Source organism: Terrapene carolina, unplaced genomic scaffold (assembly GCF_002925995.2).
Source record: "Terrapene carolina triunguis isolate 2854851 unplaced genomic scaffold, T_m_triunguis-2.0 Scaffold676, whole genome shotgun sequence".
Lineage (NCBI taxonomy): Eukaryota > Metazoa > Chordata > Testudines > Emydidae > Terrapene > Terrapene triunguis.
The window spans coordinates 124,425-146,563 of record NW_020665027.1 but is presented as its reverse complement, the minus strand read 5'-3'; the positions used below and the strand labels follow the sequence as shown (position 1 = coordinate 146,563).

Genomic DNA, 22,139 nt, shown 5'->3' with positions numbered 1-22,139 from the left:
AGTGCAAACCCCAGCATAACCAGGGGTGCTGTACCTCGCCCCCCCCCACACACACAGTGCAAACCCCAGCATAACCAGGGGTGTTGTACCTCGCCCCACAACAAACACACACAGTGCAAACCCCAGCATCACCAGGGGTGTTGTACCTCGGCCCCCCGCCATACACAGTGCAAATCCCTGCATCACCAGGGGTGTTGTACCCTCTTACACCAGCAGTGAAATTGGCCCCCAGCACATGGGATACGGGACCTGGAGGAGACCCTACTGGCCATTCCTAACCCTGCTCCGCCCTTCGAGGCCTCCCGTTCCTGTCCCCCACCCCAAGCGTCCACGCACAACTCCAAGGAAATGCCTTTATTCAGTGCCAAGTCTCCCTCTTGTGCCTTCCAGCTGCAAGGAGGAGAATCGCCGCTCGTCTGCCAGCCCTGCGCCCACTGAGTGACGTTTGGCGAAGGGGGCAGGCCCCGGGAATCTGACCCCAGAACCTCGGTGCTTTCTGATCAGTTGCGGCTTCCCCTGCGCTGGGAGGTGGCTTATGTTAAAATCCCATTCGGGGCTCTCGAAGGCAGCGAAGAGAAGCGCCCCAAGAACCAATGGCTGGAAGTTAACATCAGGCAACTTCAAATGAGAAATAAGGTACCGACTTTTCATAGTCCGGGCAATTCGCCCTGGGAACAAAGTCCCCCGGGAAGGGGCAAAGTCTCCATCTCACGCCTGTCTCTGGAAGATGCGTGAGCTGAACCCAAGCCCGCTGGGCGCAATGCCGGGGTAACTGGGTGAGATTCTATGGCCGACAGGGGGTCAGACGGTAGCCCAGCGGATTCCCAAGCAAATGGGGTGCCTAGGAACTGGCTAATAACTAGAGCGGCCTGGGGCCGCTGCGCCCAGGAGGGTTTCTAAGTGCGAGGGGGTGGGGCTGGGTGGGAATACTTCCTTGGAGTCCCAAATGGGCACATCCAGCCCTTCCCTCCTGCGGGGAGCTCTGCACCTTCCCCCTCCAACCATTGCTACTAGCTGGTTCCTGCTCCCCTGCCCGGAGCTCTGTCCCCTGCAGCGGGCCCTCCTGACGCCCAGCCTGCTGCTCCGGCCCAGATCGCCGGTGGAGGCCAGAAGCCAGGGCAGAAACCCACCTCTGCAGCCTCTTGGGGTGGGGGAAGAGAAGCAGAGAGCCCGATGGTGGCCCCAAGTTTGCAGTGGGAGGGCAGCGCTGCCGTCAGGACGTGGGGCCACCTTCCTGGCACGAGGAGTTTGTCTGGGTTTTCCCCCCAGAAACTCCCACGGTCAGAATTTCCTACCAGGTCAGCAGCTGCTGCCCCAACTTCTCTCTAATCAGTGCTGAGACTGGCAGTTCCAGCCCCGGCGCCAACGGCACAGCCGGGAAGGGAGGAGGATGTGGCAACACCACGGCTGAGCTCTCCAGCCAAGCCGAGCCCTCCCGCCCCCTGCAAAATATCCTGCGTGTGGCAAGAGACGGGCCCAAGCCCCAGGTTCCAAGCCTTTGTCTGGTGCCGGCTCGGAGAGGCCAGCCGAGATTGGCAGAAAAATCCCAGCGTGCCCCCCCACCCTCACGCATGGCAGTGCCAGTAGCAGCTCGGTCTAGGCTGCGTGCTGAACTGAACGCCCTGCTCCTGGGAGCCAGCCAAAGGAAGTGCCTGATGGCCTCTCCTTCCAGCACGGCCCAAAGGACAGACCCCTGCCCCAGGACATCAGGCAGAGCGCCGGCCCGCTGCATCCCAGCAGGAGCCCAAGGATACGATGCCACCTGCTGACCAACTCGTAGTACATTGCAGAGCACGAGTTTGATCCAATTTTGCCCGTTGAGATCTGCAGGTCCGGGAGGTTTTCTGGAATCCTGTCAGCTAAGCCTGGGGGGGCTCCTCCCATCAAAAACCAAGGTCATCCCAGGAAAACACACCCAGCAATAGACCAGAAACCCCACAAGACTCGCATTGCTCGGGCCAGACAGGGCTGTGTGAGACTGCGGACGGGCTCGCCAGTGTTGCAGCGCCCCCTGCTGGTCTTGGGTGGTTCTGCGGTGCCTGCCCCCAGTTTCCCTCCTCAACACACGCGGCAGGCTTGTCATCGAACAGCATCCCGTCTCGGGGGCTGGATTGTTACCATCCTGCAACTGAAAAACAGGCTCTCTGCCCAGCCCCTCGCTGGGGGCACAGCTCCTCTTTCAGGAGGTCCCCAGCTCAACACTGCCTCTAGGCCCCCCGCCCGCTCTCTCCCCTTTAGAACTGGGGGTTACTCAGTCCCCCCCCCTTTTTCTAACCTTCCTTGAAGGCTTACCAGCCTCTTTCTCTCAGAGCCCAGGCAGCTAGCCCAGGCTCCTGGCCCTCAGTGCCCTGCTAAGTTCTCAGTTCTGTTTCCTAACTCCCTCCCCCCGAGCTGGGGGCAGTGCTGATCATTAAATCTGCTCGACCCTTTCGGCCCTAGGTCACCGGCCACAGGCAGGGCTGAGCCCCACTTTCCTCAAAGGGCCGGCCAGCCCATGACCGAGACCGTCTCCCAGCCAGGGCACGTTGCTGCACAACCAGATCAGTGTAGTGACGAGGATGCCCAGTTCGGAGCCGGCTGGAAGGTCCTGCCCAGGCTCCAGTAGCGCCCACCGCTACGCGCTCCAGTGTGAACGAAAACCCTGACCCGTTTAGTTCAGAAACATTTCATCAGAGAGAAAGACGGGTGTGACTAACCAGCTGCCCCGCTCCCCGTGTCACAGCGCCACCTCCTGGCGCGCCACGTTAACAGCAGCCAGGTTGCACCAGGCGAGTAATGCTGGAAGAGCGAGTGGAAGAGAAGCGAGCACGTGTCCGGTGGTGAGCCCGGGAGACCGGCTGTCAGATCTGGATTCAAACTCTGGCTCTGGGGGACCTTGGGTAAGATGTTTAACCTCCCTGAGCCGTCGCGTTCCTATCTGCTGAGCAGGGATAACGAGACGGTCCTACCTCGGAAGGAAGCTGCGAGGCTGAAGCATCAGCATCTGCAAAATGCCTTGGGATGCTCAGGTGGGAAGGGGGCGGAGAAGGGCAGGAGAGACCTTTAAGCAAACTGAGCAGCCGCCCCCCCATGCATCCTATCTGGCCCGGAGGTGTGACTCCAGCTTCCCCCAGTCCGCAGGACCGCTTCCCGGAAAGGGAGAGGAAGTAGCGCCGGTGCGAGCAAGTCCCTGCTGGCAGCACGCTTATCCGTAGGAGTGGCTCTCTAGATCCCTCTAACCGGAGGAACTGAAGCCAAAGGCTTTAGGTCTTTGTGGGAGGCCTCAAGTGCACCCTTCACAGGCTGTCTGCTAGATACTACGGTGATGGGCACGACAGGACAAAGATGTCCACGGACCACAAGCACAGCCGGGGCCTGAATGCAGACCAAGAGCATTTCTTTGTAAGGCTACGTTTGCAGAAAGATCTGAGCAGGCACGGCCTCGCTGTGGCTTGGGGTGTCCCCAGAGGGTCTGGCCACTTGGGTGTTGCCAGAGGTTGTGGCAGTACCTCCGTTACTAGGACTGGAGATGGACAATTACTAAGACACCGCTGGGCTCTTAGGAATAAGGAGACACGATTCTGAACGCCTTTGGTCCTGAGTTCTCCCCCCTAGAGGGGATGAGGGGTGTAAAAGAGAGGGGTAGATGAGGGACAAGGGGGAAGGATCAGGAGTGGTGTAAGGAACGCCATCATCCCCACTGCGCACACACACAGGGAGAGCAGCGTAAGCCGCCTCCCACCGAGTTTCCTAATCTTCTCGGCAGGACCTAATGAAACGGCCGAGCGGGTGACTTAGCAGATTCAGGTTTCACAACGCGGGCTCTAGAGGAGCAGCCCTGCCAGGCGGGCACCGCCTCCTGCAGGCAGGGTTAACACCGGGCAACACCCGGGTTAGACCGGGGAGCGCCCGGATGAGACGTTACCTGGGGACGCTGAAAACCTGGGTTGAAATCCCAAACTATCGGCCAACAAAAGAGACGTTCGGTGGCAATGAAGGCCACGACTGGACGCCCCCCAGGCCCTGTGCATTCCTTTCCCCCATTATATTGCTACAAACTGTCCATAACACACTTCAACGCTTCATAAGACTTTTGCTGCCATCTCGAGCAGAAAAAAAGCAGTGTGTTCCCCTGCTTCAGCGACCGTACGCTCTCACGCAAACCCTGGACACAGCTGAATTCCTGGTCTCCTTCCCAGCTTAGGGAATTTCCCCCAAGGCTACAAGGATCTCTCTCTCTCTCTCTCTCTCTCGTATTTTTTACCCCAGAAGCGAGCAGTGGTGTTTGTGCCAGGGTCGATTTGTCATCACATTACAATCTGATGCCTTTACCTCGGGGCACATGTTTTCTGTTATGGTTAAAAGTTATAACGTGCTCTAGAGACCGACATGCCCGATGTTCAGGGACTCCCAACCACCGAATCAGAGAAACATAGGGCTGGCAGAGATCATCTAGTCCAGTGATTCGCAACCTTTGTGGGCTCAGGACCCATTTGTAAAATGGCCTGTCGCCACCCACTCAATAGCCACAGTGCAAAAAATATCTGGCTTACTAAGTATTTTTCACCCACGATATAGAACGTACACATGAATGTAACACGTACTGGATAAATACACCGTGCGTACCGCAGCTCCTGTCCCACGGGGCTGTGCTCCCCGCTCTGGGCGTCGCGACCTCTGGGGTTGCCGTGCCACTCGGCTTTGGCCCGGCCCCCCTGATAAGTGCCACTCATTCATATTTGGCCCAGTTGGCCCTGTGTCATCACGATGGAGGGGTGGCTGGGTCAAACCTGAGTGGTGCCAGGACGCAGTGCACCTGGTCGCAATGCCCAGAGCGGGGAGCTGAGCCCTGCAGGACCAGAGCTGCAGGAGCCGCTGCTGGAGGGGGCTCTGCAACACCCCCCAGGGCCTCCCACGTGACCCTTTGACACACCCTGGTGACCCAGTTTTAACTCATGACCCAGGGGTTGAGAAACTCTGATCTAGTCCATCCCCCTGCATCGAGGCGGGATTAAGTATCCCTAGACAATCCCTGATAGACGGTACCGTCGGGCAACCTGCGGCCAACCCCAACCAACAGGAGTTTTAGTCTTCACTAGCTGGGGCTTTGTTCTTCGAGCCCTTGCTTGAAATGAGTCACAGTCGTGTCATTTGGAAAACTTCTCCCAATATGCAGGTGAGAGTCTGACAGGGGTGTCACAGGAGGAGGTGGCTCTTTCAGGGAGCTAGTTGGGCTTATTTCACCTGTGCGCAGTGAGCCCGCCTCCCAGGGGCGGGGGATGCGAGTCCAAGATCTGCTGAAGCTGTGCCCAATGTCCTTAAGGGGGCCTGCGTACCATGTGACAAGTGGCCACCTGAAGACCATGTGACTTGTTAACTCTCCATGGAGTCAAGGCACCATTTTCCATCTCAGGCAGATACTGGTTTCTAAGGCCTGGTCTACACTATGCGGTTAGGTTGACATAAGCTGCCTCGCATTGACCTAACTGTGGAAGTGTCTTCACTTAAGAATGGCCACACTAGGTCAGACCAAAAGTCCATCTAGCCCAGTATCTTGTCTTTCGACAGTGGCCAGTGCCAGGTGCCCCAGAGGGAATGAACAGAACAGGCAATTATCGAGCGTTCCATCCCCTGTCGCCCATTCCCAGCTTCTGGCAAACAGAGGCTAGGGACACCATCACTGCCCATCCTGTCTAATAGCCATTGATGGACCTATCCTCCGTGAACTTATCTAGTTCTTTTTTGAACCCTGTTATAGTCTTGGCCTTCACAACATCCTCTGGCAAGGAGTTCCACAGGGTGACTGCGTTGTGTGAAGAAATACTTCCCTTTGTTTGTTTTAAACTTGCTGCCTATTAACTTCATTGGGTGACCCCTAGTTCTTGTGTCACGTGAAGGGGTAAATAACACTTCCTTATTCACTTTCTCCGCACCAGTCATGATTTTATAGACCTCTATCCTATCCCCCCTTAGCCGTCTTTTTCCAAGCTGAAAAGTCCCAGTCATATTAATCTCTCCTGCTGATGTAAGCGCCTCTCTATGCCGACTTAATAACCCCACCTCCCCAAGCAGCACAGAGTCATGGTGGATGTCATTAGGTCGACGCAGTGTCAGTGTAGACGTCGCGTTGCTTACAGCGACTTTCAGGAGCTGTCCCACAATGCCTCACACTGACAGTACAACCGATACAAGCGCGACTGGCGAGGATGCGCACCGTTGACACAAGGCGCCAAGCACGCAGACACACAAGCGATTTAGTAACCGCGGTGGCTGTGTGCTGACGTACATTAAGTCGACATAATTTTGTAGTGTGGACATGGCCTAACCTTTGTCAATTTCACGGCTGGGTGAAAGGAGCCAGAGTGACAGCCCTGGAGCCCGAAGGCTTCTACTTTTCAGCTGTAGAGCAAGCGTCTCCCGCGGTCAGCATGCCTCAGCCGGGACCCGGAGGGAGGGGCTGAATTCCTGGGCATATCTCCGGGTCTCCCTGCCCCGCAGCTGGGGCTGCCAATGACAGGGCAATCTGTGAGCAGGATTTCTGGGATAGGGTGTGACGTTATGAGTGTAATATAATATCTCATTGAAAGGTGACATGGGGCCAGAAAGAGTTAATTAACTCTCAGACTGACCTGACCCATGGCCGAACTTTAAAGACTGGTTAGGAAGATATGTAAATGAATAGAGCTTTGAAATGCAAGTCTGCATTGTGAGAGATAGAAGGGGAGATGTTTGCTCAGGTCTTGTGATGTCAGCAAACAAGTCTTGTCTATTGCTATAGCTTTGATTCAAAGATCAAAAAAGGAGTATTAACATTTAGGAAGACACTTGAGTGAAACAGTATTATTGTCTCTATGTCTCTTTGAAGGTCATGATAAACTGCATATGAACTGTTTAATGAACAAATTACACTATGCTAATTGCCAGGGTGTTTGACAGACAAAAGATTAAGCTTATCCTCTCAGCCAAGAGGCTGCTGGAAAATGTATAAAAACCCTGGGACACTGTAGCGAGGCGGTCTGGTTCCCCGGCGCCCCGGAGAGGGACGAATCCCTCTGGATGCCAAAGTGGGTGGAGCCAGTGGAGCTTGCGCCCGCCCCCCAGAGGTCAGGGCGCAGGACAGGAGGTACAAAAGCCCAACCCCAGAGCTCACTAGAGCCCCGGCCGCGGGAGAAGCCGGGCCTTGCTCCCGGTGGGGAGACTCCTGCAGTCTGTGATCGACCCGTGGACTGGCCAGGCCAGCCGAGGCCTGATGCCGACCAGACCCCGGGGAAGCTGTTAAGCCTGCCTGTGGCAAGCTACCCAGAGGAGCTGCCAAGCCTGCCGCTCGCCGAGTACGCTGAGGAGCCCAGGGTGCTTGATTCCGTGGAGGACACCGACCAGACGCAGGTACCTCTAGAGGGGGAGGTAGGAAGTAGCCCGGGGGCAGCCGACCCTAGTCTGGCTGCAGCACACCCAGGGCAAATGTCAGTGTGTTGCGGCCAGGATCCCCACTGACACAGCAGCAGGTCATCTGCCGCTGTTAGGGCCCCGGGCTGGGACGCAGTGGAGTGGGTGGGCCTGCGTCCACCCTGACACCCAATGTGTGGGTGGCCGTCTCCGCCTCTCCTCAGACCCTTCGAAGCCAGGGCCTACGCCTCCTGAACTCATTTGTTTGCTCAGCCCCTGCATAAGGGCCTGAGCCATAGACTCTCTACTGCCCCGCCCTGACCCAGGGCTAGGGCCTGCGTTAAAACGGTTTGCTCAGCCCCTGCATAAGGACCTGAGCCAGAGACTCTCGACTGCCCCGCCCTGAACTAGGGTCTGGGTCTGCGGAATAGAGCTGTTTGTTGGTCTCTACCATTGCCGCGGCGTGAAACCCTGCGGCCAGGGTAGTTCCCCGAAATAATCCAACGGACGTAGAGAGGCGGTCTGGTTTCCCGCCGCCCCGGAGAGGGCCGAACCCTTCTAGAGACACCATCCTGTTTTATCTCAGATCTGCTTTGGGTTTCAAGAAGGGGAAACCCTAAGCCATAAGGATTGAGATCCCCAGTCACTGACTGGAGTCACCCTGAATATGGACATTGGACTATAACCTATGAACTATTTCTAAATGGACTTTTGGCAACTACAAGCTCACCTCTGCTATGTGTCTGAACCTCAAGAACTGAATTCAAGTCTGTCTGTATATTGATCTTTTAACCAACACTCGCTCTCTTTTCTTTTTTAATAAATTTTAGTTTAGTTAGCAAGAATTGGCTATAAGCGTGTATTTTGGGTAAGATCTAAGTTATAATTGGACCTGTGTGTGTGGCTGATCCTTGGGGGTTGGAAGAACCTTTTCTTTTATATGAGGAGATAAGATTCTCAGTAATCATCATCATACCTGACAGGTGTGTGTGGGCGGAGGCCTGAGGCTGGGCACTTTAAGGGAACTGCGTTGTTTGGATTTCTGAGTAACCAGTGAGGTACTAGAGAAGCTGTTTTGTGCTGTCTTGGTGAATCTAAGGATTGGAATATCCACCCGCGTTTGGGGTTTGTCTGCCCCGTTCTGTTTGCAGTTCACCCTGATTGAGTGACCTCAGCTGGCTCCCACGGGCAGCATTGTCACAAGGGGCATCTTTCCAGCGGGCACCAGAGGGAGAAGGGAAACAGGAAGATGACAGCAGGAGCTGGGGAGTTCGGGAGCACTGAGATCCAGAAATACCTGGGAACGTACAAAGGCTTAGCCTAAAAAATAAAGAGCCTAAAAGCTGTAGCCTGCAGGCTAGTACTCAAACAACCCAACGCATGTTAAACTATCAGCGTGCTGGAAACCAGCAGCCCTGCTCTCTCCAGCGGAAGCAGGAGCCTGTCCGGTGCTTGGAGCAGTGGACTGAGAGTCAGGACTCCCGTGTTCGATTTCTGACTTGCTATATGACAGAGGAGTCACTTTACCAATCTGTGCCTAGTTTACCAGCCTAGGAAACTGGGACTAACCCCACTTTGCAGGGTGCTGAGAGGATTACAGAGGGACAGTAAATAGCTCGGAGATCTTGGAGGAAAGGCTTACAGCTGTGCTAAGTATTATAATGTAAAACCAGTGTGGCTTATACTGCCCTCTGCTGGTGTGTATTAATAATGAATTCCTTTCCAGTTTGCTTGCAAGACCAGATGTTTCACTCTTCCACGAAACACGAGCTCCCAGCCCGCAAGGCAACCAAGAAACCAGAGTCCAGATTCCAACGCAGGCGCTCCACCAACCAAGTGTACCGGGTTAGGGAAAGCAGTGTCACAAAAGAGGCCTTAACCAGCTACTTGGGGATTGGTCCTGCTTTGAGCAGGGGGTTGGACTAGATGACCTCCTGAGGTCCCTTCCAACCCTGAGATTCTATGATTCTATGTTACTGGTTTTGGTTCCAACTCTAACTCGGGCACATGTTTTAGGAGAAGCAAGTAGGAAATCAAAGCCTTCAGACCTGCCCGTGTGCAGATAAATGCTCAATTCGTTTTGGTTAACTGGCCCATCACATGTTTTTCAGTCATCACCTTTCCCTTCGGTCTGTTTCACCCCATAAAGTCGCGCCGACATCCTGCCCCGTAGTGGCGCTTTCATGCTCACAAGATACGTCTGTATCTCCACTCTCCACCCCCAGCTGCGTGCCCCCAGCCCACCCAAGAGAAGAGCAGTGACAGTAGAGAAGGGAAGGTTACTGTACCTCGGGACTTACTGTGTGTTTCTTAGTCATCCGCCACAGAATGCAAGTCAGGAGCATGTGACCCAGGGCCGAGGTGATAAAGAGGATGAAGGAATTTTCGTGGATTGCTGCATTGACAAGACAACAGGTTTCTCATTAATGCTGAGCATGGAAATAAGCCAAAGGGAGCTGCCTGAGGAATGCTGGGGAGGCCACGGCAAGGAGAAGGCAGCGTGCATTATAAGGCCCCTGCCGGGAGGCTTGGAGGAGCTGGGTCAATACCGCCTAATAGTGACCCGGGACCCAAAGCTCCGGGGCTCTATTCATGGTGCTGCCACTAACAAGCCAAGGAACCAGGGGCCAGCCATGCGACGTCACTCCATTGCCTTTTTGGGGAGTGCTCGCAGTGTGCACAGAGGAGGAAGGACAGCACCCTCCCGGGCTTAGAATCTCGTCAGTGGCTACACGGGGGCGGGGCCTAATCTGAGCACAGGCGTCTGTGACAGCACAGCTGAGTGGCCCCCATTCCTATGCAAAGGAGGCGGGGCAGGGAGGTTTGAGAAGGAGACTGCTTGGCGGTGTCATTGTCCCCATATATAGCAGGGACAATGTCACTCCCCTCCTGGCAGGGGGAATGGGAGGCCGTACCCGGGCACAAAGCACATTCACAGCCTGAACTGGAAGGTGCCAGACGAGGCCGAAGGGTCATTACTGGATGACTGTCGTGCAGCTTTGCATTTAGTCTGACATGCTTTACAGACACGCAAGCCTGGAAAACAGGTCAGTGTCCTTATCTCCATTCTACATATGGGGAAACTGAGGCACAGAGACGTTAGGTCACTTCCACAGTGAGTCAGTGGCAGAACTAGGAAGAGATGCCTGGACTCCGGGCTCCCAGCCCCTTGATCTAACCACCAGACAGACAATATAATATATATGGAGATATACCTATCTCACAGAACTGGAAGGGACCCTGAGAGGTCATCGAGTCCAGCCCCCTGCCTTCACTAGCAGGACCAAGTACTGATTTTGCCCCAGATCCCTAAGTGGCCCCCTCAGGGATTGAACTCACAACCCTGGGTTTAGCAGGCCAATGCTCAAACCACTGAGCCATTATTATTCTGATTAATAATAGCGAGACTCTCTCTGGGTCACTGACTGCACATAGATTCCGAGTCAGGACAGAGACGTAACCTTTGACCTCTTTAGAGGAACGTTGCCAATTCGGGCAGAGGAACTAAAGGCGTTCTCACCCCCATTAGCAAAGCCCGTGAGAATCGGGGTGGGTCATTTTAAAATAAATGGTTCAAATTAAGAAAAAAAAATCCCAACCCTTTCCCCACAAACTCATCCACCAAGCAGCATCCGCAGCCTTGCACTTACAAGCAACCCTACAATAACAAAATGAACATGGGTGTCTTATTTCAGGGTAAAAGAAGCCCGGCAGGGAGTGGTGATAAACAGCAACTTCATCGTGAAAAATAACCTTGGCGATCCCTTGCCAGAGACTGTCAAATGAAGCCTGTTTCCCTTTCAGTAGAAAGGAGGGAGTTGGTCAATGCTATGGTCGTCAGCCCATAATAATGGGGCTGGGAGAACTGGTAAGAACTTCAGTCTGTACCCGAAGCTTGCTCACACATGCCAATATGCTCCAAGGACTTCCAGTCCAATACTCACAATGCACTCTGGGCCAAAGCTGGTGGGCAAGCCACAGAGAACGTAAGATTTGGGGGGGAATGTCTGGCCTGGGGTTCTGTAGCGGATGGAGACAGACTGGGCCCTCGAGGGAATCTTTTAATGTGGTGGGCGAGTCTGTTCGGAAGGTTACTGGTGGCACGTTCAGCCGCATGGAAGCCTCAAGGAAGCAAATGCATCAATGCACTTTGGGGCACCAGAACCCATCTATGAGTCATTGAACTCATAAGAACATAAGAACGGCCATACTGGGTCAGACCAAAGGTCCATCTAGCCCAGTATCCTGTCTTCCAACAGTGGCCAGTGGATGTTGACAAACAGACACCCGATCTGGGGACCAGTCCCATCCGGAGCCTCACAGCACCTGCCTGATTCACTGTGGTGTTACTCCAATTTAATGCCATTCTCCAAGGGGTTATGCTGGTGAACGCCATTCCAGAAGGATGTTATCAATGAAAGAGAAGTCAGAAAAAAGCCTCAAGAATGATTCAAAGGTTAGAAACCCTGCCGCCTAGAACATAAGAACATAAGAACGGCCGTACCGGGTCAGACCAAAGGTCCATCCAGCCCAGTATCCTGTCTACCGACAGTGGCCAATGCCAGGTGCCCCAGAGAGAGTGAACCTAACAGGTAATTATCAAGTGATCTCTCTCCTGCCATCCATCTCCACCCTCTGACAAACAGAGGCTAGGGACCATTCCTTACCCATCCTGGCTAATAGCCATTAATGGACTTAACCTCCATGAATTTATCCAGTTCTCTTTTAAACCCTGTTGTAGTCCTAGACTTCACAACCTCCTCAGGCAAGGAGTTCCACAGATTGACTAAACTCTTTGGGGCATTTGCCAGTCCCAGTGCCTTGAGGACCAGACACTGGATTGAGAAGTCGAGGAGGGTGTTCTAGGGAACAGCACAGTTGACGTCAGAGTGGCTAGTCAGTTCTGCTCCTGCTTGCCCCAGGATAACCGCACATTAGTGAAGATCAGGGAGGGGCACATTCAGACCCATTCTCACTCCTTTACACCTTCTTTCTCAACCACGTTTCCCCAAACTTGGCAAATTCCCTGCTCCCCATTTCAGGAACTCGCCAGCTTGGAAGGTCTAAATCTAAATAGCTTCCTTCCCGTCCTTGGAAGAGCCGCACAGCGAACAGGGCTAGCATGACAAGCCCTGTATCCAGTGACCAAGAGCTACAGCAGTGCGAGCTTCCTCTTCATCATCCACGTAACGCACATCACACTTGGCCTGCGCAGGGCACCTGTAGGTTTGCGAGGGGCGTTCAGCTTCCAGGGCCCACTCAGGCCTTGGCCCTCTGCAGAGGCTTCCAGCAAGAGGGCCAAGTAACGCCTCCTTTTGGAGGTGGTTTGTTACCTGGGTCCTTTCCCACAATGCACTGCACCGAGATCCATCCAACCCATTTCAGATAGGCCGCCTAACAGCCATCAGGAGGTAACGACTTTCAGTCACTGCCACCTGGGGCTAGATTCAGACTTAGGACCTAGGGATGACATAAATAGGCTCATTGCAATATTTCAGCAGTTGGTTTGCAAATGCCAACTCATTACCCCTTATGCTGAACAATGTATCCCAACTCATATTTAGCTCACATGCTCCGATTTCCTTCCCCAGACCTGGAAAAGAGCTTTGTGTAGCTCAAAAGCGTGTATCTTCCACCAACAGGACATTAGAAAGGCCACACTGGGTCCATCTAGCCCAGTATCCTGTCTTCTGACAGTGGCCAAAGCCAGGTGCCCCAGAGGGAATGAACAGAACAGGGAATCATCAAGTGATCCATCCCCTGTCACCTATTCCCAGAGTCTGGCAAACAGCAGTTAGGGACACCATCCCTGTCCATCTTGGATAAAAGCCATCAATGGACCTTTCCTCCATGAACAGATCTAATTCTTTTTTGAACCCTGTTATAGTCTTGGCCTTCACAGCATCCTCTGGCAAAGAGTTCACAGGTAGACTGTGCATTGTGTGAAGTTGGTACAGTAAAAGCTATTACCACAACTACTTTGTCCTTTTTGTATCCTGGGACTAACCTGGCTACAACACTGCAAACAAATACATTGATGCAACAGATGGTGATTTCCTGCAATATCCTGGACAAATCGTAGCAAATTAAGTTTAAATATCTTAGGAGTTCATCGTATTAAAAATGGGGAAATGTTTATGTCTTCTTGGGAGATTGTGTGTAACATCTCTTGGGAGGAGACCTGACTAATGTAAACCCTGAGAAGTGTTATGAGCTTCAAAGGACTAATTGAAAATGATGTGAAGTTTGAAAGTTACATGGGTTTCCCAGGAACTCTCTAGGGGGAGGTGTTTGCAAACGAATTCCCTCTGGTTCCGCAGGAATGCAGCCTTCTGAAGCTGCGCCTGTTCCATGAGGACACATCAAAGACCCAAGGGTATGCAGAAGTGACTCAGATTCCGGGGGGTGCTTGTTCGGAGCTAACAGCTGTAAAGAACTTGTGAGCACAGAAAACCATCTTGATGCTTTGAAGGACGGACCACCTGCCAGAGCCCTTGCTGGAGCTGGGGTGATCTCTGGAGAGCTTATTAGCAAGCGGTCTGCCTCGCTGGGGAATTCACAGCATAGGCAGGGAGCTGGAAATGCCCTGGTCAGGAGGGAGAGAGAAGCAGGTCTCCACCCCAGAGGGGTGATGGCTGGGGAGCTGGAAGCCTGAGAGGGGATGCCCGTGCTGGATCACGAAGGGGGAAATACAGGTGAACCATGACAGCTGGCATTAAAAATGCCAAGTGCCTAGAATGGACGCGTCTGGGCCTGACTCAGTGAGGGGGTGAACGGGGTGCCAGGCTAGCGCAGCAAGGGACAAGGCCCTGTAACTAGCACCAACCTGGCAACGAGTGGGTGAGCAGAACCAGAGTTCCTGGCATACTGGCAGAGGGCATGTGTAGAAAGACAAGCGACAAGCTGAGAGACACTGAGCGCTTAAAAGGTACTACATCTCCCACCCTCCTGAGCTGTTTTTCCTGCACCCTGACGGGATGGCGTAGCAAGACGCTGCCTTTTCACACACCCACTCGATGCCAAGCCAGGGCACAGGTTGCCCTGTTCTACCACTTGTACCTGCTGGGAAATCCTGGCCCCACTGGAAATCAATATGAAATGACCCATTGAGTTCAGTGGGGTGCGGGTTGCCTCCCTGACGTGTAATCATCCGTTTTCCTCCCCACTACACGGGATGTCTACGGCCAAGTGCCAACTGGCCACTGAGCCTTCCTGGCAACATCACCAGTCCCCAGCAAACTGAGGCTGGGACCTCATCCCCACCAAGTCAAAGCACCAGAGACAGCTCCACCCGGATCTGACTCCCAGCAAGCCAGCTGCTCTCTGCCTCCCTGGCCCTGCTGCTGTGCCTGAGAGCCCAGCTTGCTGAGAGTCGCTGCATCATCGGAAAGTTGCCTGTACAGAAACGGCACCTTCTTCCCACATGCACTCGGTGAAACCCGCTTTCCGTCCTCCTGCTTCCACTGCCATGCGCAGGCAGCTATGCCACAGTACGTCCCATTCCAGTCTGGGTCACTCACCACCACAACTAGCTTCCAAACGCCGGCCACCTACACCTGTTTGACCCAGTTGGAAGCAATGGGCCGTTTTCACTGGCGGAACTCCACTGAAGTCACCAGGGATGAACTGGGCCCACCGGGTTATCACAAGTGTAACCGAGGCCTGAATTTGACTTGCAGAATCTTTATGCCTGGAGCGAACATGCAAGTCAGAAAGAACTCAGCTTGTCTCTCCGATCCCAGGCTGGCAGCTAGAAAAACGGACACAAACAAATGCTAGACACACAAAGGCCCATTGTGCCATTCTTACAGGGTTGTCATTCAGACTAGAACAGCACTGGTCTGTCTCTACACCTGAAAATTAACCCACGCTAACCAAACCGAGTTACCCAACCGCAAACATTTTTACCCAGTTGCAAACAGATGGGAGAAGCGCATCTCCTAGCCCACCATGCACAGATACCCCCCCCCCACACACACACACAAAATGGCCACACAGTTTGCTTTAACTAAAAATCAAGAACTTCACCATCCATAAGAACGGCCATACTGGGTCAGACCAAGGGTCCATCTAGCCCAGTATCCTGTCTTCCGACAGTGGCCAGTGCCAGGTGCCCCAGGGGGAATGAACAGAACAGGTCATCATCAAGTGATCCATCCCCTATCGCCCATTCCCAGCTTCTGGCAAACAGAGGCTAGGGACACCATCCCTGCCCATCCTGGCTAATAGCCATTGATGGACCTATCCTCCATGAACTTATCTAGTTCTTTTTTGAATTCTGTTAGTCTTGGCCTTCACAACATCCTCTGGCAAAGAGTTCCACAGATTGACTGTGCATTGTGTGAAAAAATACTTCCTTTTGTTTGTTTTAAACCTGCTACCTATTAATTTCATTTGGTGACCCCTAGTTCTTGTGCTATGAGAAGGAATAAATAACACTTCCCTATTTAATTTCTCTACCCCAGTCATGATTTTATAGACTTCAATCATATCCCCCTTTACTCGTCTTTTTTCCAAGCTGAAAAATCCAAGTTTTATTAATCTCTCCTCATACAGATGCTGTTCCATACGTCTAACAATTTTTGTTGCCCTTTTCTAAACCTTTTCCAATTCCAATATATCTTTTTTGAGATGGGGCGACCACATCTGCACGCAGTATTCAAGATGTGGGGGTACAATGGATTTATACAGAGGCAATATGATATTTTCTGTCTTACTATCTATCCCTTTCTTAATGATTCCCAACATTCTGTTGGCTTTTTTGACTGCTGCTGCACACTGAGTGGATGTTTTCAGAGAACTATCCACAATGACTCCAACATCTCTTTCTTGAGTGGTAACAGCTAATTTAGATCCCATCCGTTTATTTGTATAGTTGGGATTATGATTTCCCACGTGCATTACTTTGCATTGAATGTCATCTGCCATTCTGTTGCCCAGTCACCCAGTTTTGAGAGATCCTTCTGTAGCTCACCGCAATCTGCCTGGGACTAAACTATCTTGAGTAGTTTTGTATCATCTGCAAATTTTGCCACCTCACTGTTTACCCCTTTTTCCGGATCATTTATGAATATGTTGAACAGGACTAGGCCCAGTACAGATCCCAGGGGGACACCACTATTTACCTCTCTCCATTCTGAAAACTGACCATTTATTCCTACCCTTTGTTTCCTGCCTTTTAACCAGTTACCAATCCATGAGAGGACCTTCCTTGAGACGAAACACAGGAAATTATCGGAGATAAAGTTATAAGCAACTAAAGGAGGAGTTCGAATGGAAGCCAGACTCAACCCAAACTGTAGTGCTTCTTATTGCAATGGGGCAAAGCAGCAGAGAGGGACACACTGTCTGAGTGCCTGACTTTGAGCGAAGAAGTCCTAAATTCCAATTCCAGCTCTAACGCTGACTTCTTCTGTGATCTTGGCCATGTCGCGTCCCTACCATGAGGATCAATTAGTTAACGCTTGCTACATACAAATCCCAGGTACTTTTATTAATACAGGGACCATGGATTTTAATGGAATGTGTGTATTTGCATTGATTTTTCTCCTGAACCGATGATCCCAAAAATAAGCACTAAAAAAACCCAACACTCCTGTAATTAAGTGACTCATGACTGTGCAGAACCCCAGTTGTTACGACCCAGAGAATCAGCACAGCAGACTGTAGAAACCTACCATAGTTTTCCGAGGAAGACACGTACGTCAGCAAAAGGAGGGCGACGTTTTCGAGCACGTTGAGGGTGAAGTTGATGCGGCAGAGCCGTGGGTAGCGAGGGTGCACGCAGTGACAGCTGTGGTAATGGTTCCAGTACGCGATGGCCACCAGGAAGCGGGGCGCGGAGTGGAGGCCAATGCAGAGACGCCACACGTAGCGCTGAGGGGTCTCGCTGCCAATCGCGGCGCTGATGGAGGGGAGGTAATTGGGGACCTGGGAGAAAAAGGAGAGCTTGTTGAAGAGGCATTGGGATTTTGTATTAGAATAGGTCACATTTACAGCTCTCTAAGATGTTGGAGTGCTTAATAAGGGCAAGTTCTATCCCTAGCTCCCAGATCAGGAAATTGAGGCACAGAGAAGGAGAGTAACTTGCTTAAGTTCACACAACACCTATTGAGTTCGGGGGAAGCCAGGAATAAAACACAGAACTCCCGATGCCCAGGTCTCCTACTCTACTCACTAGACAACTCTGCCGTTCTTTGAGAAATCACGTCTTTAACAGATTTTGCTCTCAGGGTCTAGTGGGTCCCTTTAAGTTTCTACCAAGCTGCAGGCACATACACCGCAGTGAGTAGCTGTCGTTTCCTGGAAGTGGAACAGCAGAGACCAGATCACGCAGAAAAGGAATCCAAACAGCGGGCAACACACGGTCCCGACAGCCAGGGTGGTAAAGCGGAGCCGGAAGAGGATCCCATCTCGATCCAGAGGCAATGGCACCTCAAACATGTTGCTGGACCTGAAAGCAAGAAGCAACTATTTGAAGAATGTCCCTTAGACTACTGCAACATTCAGCTCCAAGAGCACTTCAGCGGGTAAAATGCATACAACTGTAATAGGTTGTTAGCCAATACATATAGGTTGTACTGTGACACTGAGCCAGAAAGGGTTAAGCAACCAGCTGGCTAAAGTGACCCAGATCAACCTTTAAGAACATATTAGAGAAGTACTGAAATGGTAAACAGGGCCATTTTTTGTAGATAATTATCAAAGCCATGTAAGTGGACTAAATCCTTTGAAATGCAAACTGATATTGTCAGATAATTAGAAGTAAATACTAATTGTCTTTGTCAGAGTTAAACTGTTAGGAGTTTAACAGCGTGATCTAATTAGCACGTGGAAGCTAAACATCAGTTCCTGTCTGCAATATTTTGTGACTATACTCTGTTCATACAGAGATCAAAAGGGAATATTAGCAATTAGATGAAACGTGGTGTAATATCATTGTCTTTATTTCTCTTTGAAGTTTGTAGCAAACTACCTGTGAAACTTTGAATGGTCAATTGCTTTATGCTAATCAATGAAACTAATTACCTGTGTATACATAGGAAATAGGAAATGACTTCAAAGCAACAATGTATATTACCTATTCTTCCTCCAAGGAAGGTCTGCTGTATTATCTGCTGTCAAGAGGCTATTGTAACTTGCCAGAGATCTATAAAAGAACTCTAGGATCCTGTCGTCTCATATCTGCTTAAACTTTGTCAGGGGAAGTTCAAGCTGCAAGATTGAGGTCTTCAGGTACCCTGGACTGTCCCTGCAAAGTCTTATGAAGGATCTGAACCAATTCTATACACGGACTGCCTATTGGACTATAGACTATGGAATTAATTCTGGAAGAACTTTCTACAAAGGCAGCTCACCATCTCTACTATGAAACTGACCTAAGAACGTTACTCATATCTGTATGTATAATGATCTTTAACCACAATAACTTTCTTTTCTTTTTTAATAAATCTAAGTTTAGTTAATAAGAATTGGTTGTAAGCATGTATTTGGATAAGATCTGAAATATTCACTGACCTGCCGGGTAATGTGTCCGATCTCTTGGGGTGGTAGAACTTTATATATAGTGAAAAAGATTTTAAGTAATCCTTACTACATTTGACTTGGCTGTCTGGGTGGGAGTTCAGGCGGAATTGCTTAAGGGGAACTGTATTTTTGGGCTTCTTGGTAACCAGTAAGGTAATATAGAAGCTGTTTTGTTACTGTCTGGGTAAATCTAATTATAGGAAGGACCACCACTTTTGGGGAATGCCTGCCCATTCTTTGCAGTTTGCCCTGATGAAGCACTCTCGGTGAGGCCTCTCCAGGCATTATGGTCATATATACACACACTCTCCCCCACGCCCCCCATATTAATAGGTATTATATGCATGGTATTAATCTAATATGTATGTGTTCGGTAATCATGCTAAATTGTACTATGCCTATTCTTGCTCACACATGCTAAGGCATATATCTCTCAATGCCCCGGGACAAATATAGGGTGGCACTGGGCTTCGACAAATACAAGAACTGCCAAAAGCTAGACATACAAGTGTTATGAACCAAAGAAGCAACGTGGTGCAAGGAAATAACGTAAGAAATGTGAATGTTTTGCACTAGGGCGTATCTTCATGCCCCTTTATGTTTGGAACTTAATATTCAAAACCAAAGATGGGGAAGTACAGGGAGGCACCAAAGATGAAGCTGGCTAATTAAACGTGAAGTGACGTGAGGAGCGCTGTGACGTGTAAACAGCCATGCTATCAAAGATGGCTAGTTTAAGGGGGCTTTGGGAAGCACACCATCTGTATAAGGTGAACTGAACATGCTGTGAGAATTTGCTTCCTGGGAAGGACTGGTGTGGTACTCTTTCTTTCCTATACTGTACTGCTTTGTCTTTAGCCAATGAATCTGGTTGAGCTTGGTTATTTGTTCTCTCAGTCTCAGTGTGGAATGGCAAGTATAGTCAATTAGCTGGCTAGACTGGTAGTCAATAAGGTATAAGTGATGGCTACAACCGACAGATTCTGGCAGCTCAAATCAGCTCAGACTGGGCAGGTGGGCAAAGTTGCACAGGGGTCAGTGGAAGAGCCTTTCACCCCTGGAATCCTGCATTCAAATCCTGCATATACCCAGGGCTGGTCCTTAAATACAAACAATATGAACAATTGCTTGGATCTCCATACTCAGCGACTCATCGTTTAAGGCTCCCCTATGGCAGCTGGGGTGAGAAAGCTACACCTAGACTGATTCAGGTACAAGTTCCCCCTTCTAGGGCCAGCGCCAGGAAGGGATTGCAAATGGGTCATGCAAGCCTATGGCCTAAACCCAAGCGCTGTGCACCCATCATTCCCACTGAAGACAATGGGAGTTACAAATGCTCAGCTACTCTCTGGATCGGGTCCTGAGACTGCCGAGTAGGGGCCCTGAAAATAGTACTGCTCTCCCTACCTCACACCTTGTACAACCGGGACAAACCCGCCACGAAGCCAATTACCACACAGGGTGTAAGTCAGGGCAGGATTTAATAGCTGGCATCTGAACTGCATTTTTTCCCTGCTAGTGTCTGCTTTAGGTCATAAGCTCCTGGGGTCAGGGACAGCGTCTCCCTATTTATCTGCACTAAGCACACAGCTGTGGTTCTACTAATGAAACATTGTTATTTATTTGTGCAATAATCTTACTGGAGTGGTATCTGCATTCTAAGAATTACACTTCTATAGATCAGCCTTCATCACGGCAGAGGCAATAGGATTACAGCATCAAAAATGATAGGGCAATGGTCAGTTTGGGCCACTAGGGCAGGGGTGGGCAAACTACGGCTGGGGGGCTGCATCCGGCCCTCCAGACATTTTAATCTGGTCCTCGAGCTCCTGCCGGGGAGCGGGGTCTGGGGCTTGCCCTGCTTCGCATAGCTCCTGGAAGCAGTGGCACGTCCCCCCCTCCGGCTCCTACCCGTAAGAGCAGCCAGGGGCCTTTGTACGCTGCCCCCGCCCCAAGCACCGCCCCCACAGCTCCCATTGGCTGGGAACCGCAGCCAATGGGAGCTACGTGGGCGGCGCCTGTGGACAGGGCAATGCGCAGACCTGCCTGGCCACGCCTCTGCGTAGGAGCCAGAGAGGGAATATGCTGCTGTTTCTGGGAGCTGCTTGAGGTACGTGCCACCTGGAGCCTGCACCCGACCCCCCTCACGCACCCCTGCCCAAGCCCTGATCCCCCTCCCGCCTTCCAAACCCCTCGGCCCCATCCCGGAGCCCGCACCCTCACTCCCTGCCACACCCCAGCCCCCAATTTCATGAGCATTCATGGCCCGCCATACAATTTCCATATCCAGATGTGGCCCTCGGGCCAAAAAGTTTGCCCACCCCTGCACTAAGGCCTTGTCTACACTTGCCTGCTTGCCTAAGCCATGCCTCCCTGGCTACACTGCTATTCATACCCATGCTAGCTGGGCATGCAGTGTCTGTACTCTACACGCCATCCTAAGCATAGACCTCCCCTTAGAGGGAAGCAACTCGAACATAACAATACAGTCACAGAAGAGAAACTAATCTAGTCTCCCCGGCCAATGCAGGATTGTTCTCCCCAGTTTATTCTATCCATGGCTTTGTCCAGCCTGGAAATCTCCATCCTGACCAAAGCCACTAGACCTGCAGGTGAGGGAAAGTGTCTTTAAACACAGAGCAGCTCTTTCCCACTCTGGCAGGGAGGCCGAAGGTGACACAGCCACCCTGGCCTGTAACCCAGAGACAGGCAACTGGTCCCTGCGCACACAGCCACAAGCCACTGGGGTGGTCACCTCCTTTGTCAGCCCCTTCTTGTTAAAGACCAGGGTAGCCCGCAGTCTGCATTTTAAGCAAACATCCCCAGTTACTAGGAAGGAAGGAAGGACACCCATGAACATCCCTCTGTGGAATCACCTTCCTCTGAGCTCCTGGGGTGCGGGACTGGCCGCCAGAGCTGGGAGAGACACAGCCTTTGCCTGGGCAAATATGCCCTCAGGTTTCGATGTGCTGGGGGCCCAGCTCCAAAACTCAGCCACACACCCCCTGAGTTGTGCCAGAAGTTTAATCAGAACCACAAACGCGCCCCCCCCAAGCAGCTTTGGGGAGGAAGGTGGGGTCCCCAATCCCCCAGCCTGTGCTCTCCTAAAAGGCGCCCCCAAAGCTGCTGCCCAAGTTCTCCCACCTCAGCCAGCCTGGGGCATGGAAAAACAGAAACCCTCCTTCTAAGACACCAGCTCCTCCCTCCAACCCTATTCCTGCCCCAACTCCTTCCCCACTGCCTGCCCC

The 22,139-nt window shown here is 51.8% G+C and overlaps 1 protein-coding gene across 1 annotated transcript in view; it reads right to left on the bottom strand.

Moving 5' to 3' along the window:
* Positions 1–18,912, bottom strand: part of PGAP2 (post-GPI attachment to proteins 2) — a 32,162-nt gene extending 13,250 nt beyond the window's left edge. Inside the window, exons 1-4 of the mRNA XM_026659788.2 lie at positions 18,883–18,912; positions 17,644–17,818; positions 17,043–17,295; positions 9,654–9,760 (exon numbers count right to left, since the gene is read on the bottom strand). Coding sequence (XP_026515573.1) covers positions 9,654–9,760; positions 17,043–17,295; positions 17,644–17,808 — 525 coding nt within the window. The 5' untranslated portion in view covers positions 17,809–17,818; positions 18,883–18,912. The remainder of the gene's footprint in view (positions 1–9,653; positions 9,761–17,042; positions 17,296–17,643; positions 17,819–18,882) is intronic.
* Positions 18,913–22,139: the final 3,227 nt, after the last annotated feature.